This window comes from Trifolium pratense, linkage group LG3 (genome assembly GCF_020283565.1).
Source record: "Trifolium pratense cultivar HEN17-A07 linkage group LG3, ARS_RC_1.1, whole genome shotgun sequence".
NCBI classification, from domain to species: domain Eukaryota; kingdom Viridiplantae; phylum Streptophyta; class Magnoliopsida; order Fabales; family Fabaceae; genus Trifolium; species Trifolium pratense.
The window spans coordinates 30,671,436-30,676,308 of record NC_060061.1 but is presented as its reverse complement, the minus strand read 5'-3'; the positions used below and the strand labels follow the sequence as shown (position 1 = coordinate 30,676,308).

General features: G+C 33.6%; 1 protein-coding gene across 1 annotated transcript; it reads left to right on the top strand.

The window, feature by feature from the left end:
• Positions 1–1,389: 1,389 nt before the first annotated feature.
• LOC123913845 (galactose mutarotase) lies at positions 1,390–4,448 on the top strand. Its single transcript, XM_045964725.1, has 5 exons — positions 1,390–1,682; positions 1,766–1,815; positions 2,728–2,854; positions 3,182–3,286; positions 3,541–4,448. Exons 1-5 carry the CDS (start codon positions 1,568–1,570, stop codon positions 4,161–4,163), a joined length of 1,020 nt encoding a protein of 339 aa, XP_045820681.1. The 5' UTR covers positions 1,390–1,567; the 3' UTR covers positions 4,164–4,448.
• Positions 4,449–4,873: the final 425 nt, after the last annotated feature.

Sequence of the window (4,873 nt, the reverse complement as noted above, 5' to 3'; positions counted from 1 at the left end):
TGTTCATCGTATGGTCTACGTTGTAACTTCATGGTTCGAGTGATCTAATCTAGCACGCAGATGAGTCTTTGGCCTGGTCCGAAACAGAATCTTATGACATTTCAGTGTAAAATAATTGAGATTAATAAGATAAAAATAACTGAGATTAATTATTACCATAATTTTTTTTTGACAAATACCATAAATATAGGTTTGTTCATAAAACATCTCAACAAACATTAATATTTTTTTTTGGTTAGTAAGAAATGTTAATCAAATGTTTTGATTTTTTAATTTAATGTAGGCTTAAATAATCAATTCGTCCCCGTAAGTTCAAGAGGTTAGGTTTTCATCCCTGTATCTCTTTTTTGTTTTGAAATAATCCCTGAAAGATCTTTTTTTTGGTCCCTGTATCTCTTTTTTTTTTAAAATAATCCCTGTTAAAAAAGTACATATGTGACAAATGGAGGTTGATATGACAACGTGTGACATGACAAACGAGGATGATGTGTCAAATATGATGCTCAGTCATCCACTTATAATGACCAAATCCATAAATGAAAATGTAGAGAGAGACCAAATCCAAAAAACTAAATTGAACACAAAAATATATTTTTCTTCTTATTTCTCAAAACCCAGAAATTAATTCATGTTTCTCAAAACCCATAAATTTGTGTTGAAGGCACTAGAACATATTTTCTTCTTCCTTCCCAAAAGGTTCATTTTCAATTTTCTTTCTTCTCTCCAATCTAAAATCCCATAATTTTTTATTTTTTTTTATAAATGTTTTATGGGATTTTACTGATATACCATTTATTTTAATTTAATTCAAAGATCATATTAATTTACTAATCATCATCTTCAAAATTTGATATGATTTTTGAATTAAACACATTTTTGTATTGCCAAATCCGAGTTACAAATCCAAACAATGAAACTTAATTACTTACAATTATATTTCATTCCATACCACCAATCCAAACAAAGCCTTAGGTTCTCTTTTACATTTTTTTTCTTTAATTTTTCTTTAGTTTTTGTTTATAATTTATAATCAAATTTAATTTTAGATTTAATACAAATTAAAAATGCATTTTCTAATTTAAAATGCCATTTTTCTTAAAATAAAAATAAAATGTCATTCTATTGACATGTGTCATCATGTCATTTGCCAACTCAATTAAAAATTGGGCCCACACATGCCAAATCATCTTTCTGTTTGGCAAACAGATCGCAGGGACTAAAATTGCTAACGGAAAAAATTTAGGATATATTTTTCCCATAAAAAAAGTAGTGACTATTTTTAATAATAGAATAAAATGTAGAGACTAAAAATATTTTTTTTAAAAAAAAAAGAAATTTTTTAACCGTCGATATATAAAATAAATTCAAATATAACCGACACAAAAAATCATCAGTTGTTAAGAACGACAACCTCGTAACGCCAACACATGTAACATTCTTAATAAATCCGATAGAGAGAGAGAGTGTGTTATCATCATCACTACTGACTCAGCAAACAAAAACTGCGATTCAATTCAAATTGAATCACAATCCTTATCACAATTTTCACAAACCCTCTCTCTCTTCAATGGCGGATCAGAACCAAAAAGCAGAGATCTTTGAACTCAACAATGGAACCGTACAGTTCCTTGTTACCAATCTCGGTTGCACAATCACATCCTTCTCTGTACCTGGCAAAGATGGTTCGTTTGTCTTCTCTCTCAAATTTCAATTTTTCCCTTTTTTGACATGGAGATGATTTGATAGTTTTGTCTCTAACATGAAGGTGTATTGTCCGATGTTGTTCTTGGCCTTGATTCTGTTGAATCCTATCAGGTATGAATTTTCAGCTTTTATTTGTAATTGGGTAGTTTTGTATTCACTTAGATTTGCCTCTGTCATTCATGGGCATTATGTATCCCTTTTCAAAATTATAATTAGATATGTATATATTGAATTATTGACAATGTAAAGTCATGGTTACAAACTTACAATCGAGGTTTTTTTTTATCTTGGTCAGGGTCGTATTGCGGTTATGCCACAATCCTTGATATTGTATTAACAATTGCTAATGCAGCTGCAGTTGCAGTTGCAAATTTGCAAGTGCAATATGGTCCATTGTCTTGATATTGCTAGGATCATAAATACTGGTCTGATTAACGGTTGCAGTCACTTCATGATCCTTGATATTGTCAAATATGGCCGATGCGGCCTCAATCTTGATCTTGCAGCAGTTTTGACAATATCGCGGCTTAGATCGCCGTCGCAAACCTTTATTTAAATCCCTGGTCACTGACCTATATATTCAAAAATATAAGTGACTGATGTGGTCTCAGATTCAAGTGTCATTCGCAACTACAGTTGTGGATGACAATAATGTATCTATGTGGGTGCGCGCCTGTGTATAGTTTTAAGTTTTCAGTATGATTGATTTGATTTTTGTTAGCCCATAATATGGAGAGTTTACTCAAGGAAGGATAAAAGAGGTAAACAGGAAGAAACACAGTAAAAGGTGACGTCGAGAGTTTGTTGAGACTGTAACTATCTTTCTTGTTATAAGTAATGTAGGAGAGGGTCGATAAGGCACCTTGAAAAGGCTTCCTATAGGAGCTTACTATTTTCCCCAAATCTGTAAACATTCCATTTGGTCAAATATAATAAATAGTCTTCTTTATTCCATTTTCTGTTTGCTTTTCATTACTATATTCTGTGGTTCCTAACGTTTTTTATGTTGCTTGTTGCAAGCAGAAGGGTCTTGCTCCTTATTTTGGCTGCATTGTGGGTCGCGTCGCAAACCGGATTAAGGATGGCAAGTTTAAACTTGATGGGGTTGAGTACTCTTTGCCTCTCAACAGACCCCCAAACAGTCTCCATGGTATCAATTCTATCAACGCATAATCTTAATATATCTATACAATATGACTATTTCATCCATTCTGTCAGAATTTGAATTTGAAAATGAAAGTTAGGCAAGTAAGGGTTTGTGCTTGAACTTAGCCAATACAACATGATATGCTATTTGTCAAAATTACATACCATCTTACAAGTATGGCTAGACTTTTATGCGCTCTTTTCAATTTTCACCAATAATATGATTCTGAAGTGAAATTTGAAACTGCATTGAATCTCAAGCGGTAAACCACTCTCTTAGAACAATTTATGATTTTTGCTTGTGATTTCCTAATCTCTGTCCAAATTTTAGGTGGAAATGTTGGGTTTGATAAGAAGGTATGGGAGGTGACTGAATATAAAAAGGGAGAAACTCCATCTATCACTTTTAAGTATGAAAGCCATGATGGGGAAGAAGGTATTGTTTATTTCCTCTTTCCCTCTCACTTGTATGTATTGCAGCATGTAACACTGACACTTCAGATTGTAGGCGTTTTTAGTGTTCCGATACACCACTACACTGACACTTATGATTACATTACAATCACTTCTATTTTCTCAAATTAATACAATTGTTGGTGTCTGTGCTGTGTCCATGTTAGTGCTTCGTAGTATTGCAGTTACTATGATCTTCCATTCACACTATCTGATTTTTGTTTTCTATCCAAAAAGGTTATCCTGGTGACATTACTGTTACCGCAACTTACACGCTCACGTCAAAGACGACTCTAAGGCTCGACATGGAAGGAGTGCCAAAGAACAAGCCAACCATCATTAACTTAGCTCAGCATACCTATTGGAACTTAGCTGGCCATAACTCAGGCCATATACTTGACCATTCAGTTAAGATAGCGGCTAATCATGTCACTCCTGTGGATCAGAATACTGTGCCAACCGGTGAAATCGTGCCAGTGAAGGGTACGCCTTTTGATTTCACATCTGAGAAGAGAGTAGGTGACACCATCAATCTGGTTGGATTAGGATATGACCACAATTATGTGCTTGATTGTGGCGAAGAGAAAGCTGGTTTGAGGCATGCTGCAAAAGTTAGGGATCCATCAAGTTCAAGGGTACTTAACTTGTGGACAAATGCACCCGGTATGCAATTTTACACCGCAAATTATGTCGACAACGTAGCTGGAAAAGGAGGCGCTGTATATGGAAAGCATGCCGGATTATGTCTTGAGACACAAGGATTCCCGAATGCTATAAACCAATCGAATTTTCCGTCTGTTGTGGTTCGACCTGGTGAAAAGTATCAACATTCTATGTTGTTTGAGTTTTCAATTGAATGAATATTGTTGGAGAGATAGAATAAGTACTGAAATAAATAAGGTAGACTTGTTCTGGTTATAATTATTGTTTAGAACCTGAACTTTGGTTGCTCCTGAAACTGTTACTTGTGTTTAAATAATTGTCTTAATTGTTTGAGAGACTCAGTTTTAAGAGCACATCATGAGCTGTTTTATTTTATAATAACTCCTGATGTATTCTGCAAAATAAATGTTCTATGGATTCTTTGAATTGTTCTGTGTTGGAGACTCTACCAAGTAAACTCAACAGATTTCTTTTTTATGATACTTCTGGAGCTTGTATGTCTAAAATGTTGATTTAGTTTTTTTTTTTTTCCTGGGCTTTGATCCTCTTTTATACCAAAAAAATATAAAGATTTGTCGTTCATGTAGTTTAGTTTGACACGATAGATTAACATCTGCAATTGTGTGTTGAGATACATAACTTGTAAAATAAGCTACAGATGTTACTTATTTTAACATTGGATTTGACTCTTGTTAAATTCGATGTTTTTGCTTGTAATCTATGTTGATTAGTGAATTAAGTCCTTGGGTTAAGGCAAAATATCTCTGACGAGTGGACTGAAATAGTATATTATCTTGTTGCTTCCCTTGTGATGTAATTGTCTTTGGGCAAAAAAGTTTTTAATCTCGAAACCCAATTCAGACCCTCTTTCTTGTGTTTCTTAATCTTCAGATATATTATATATTTA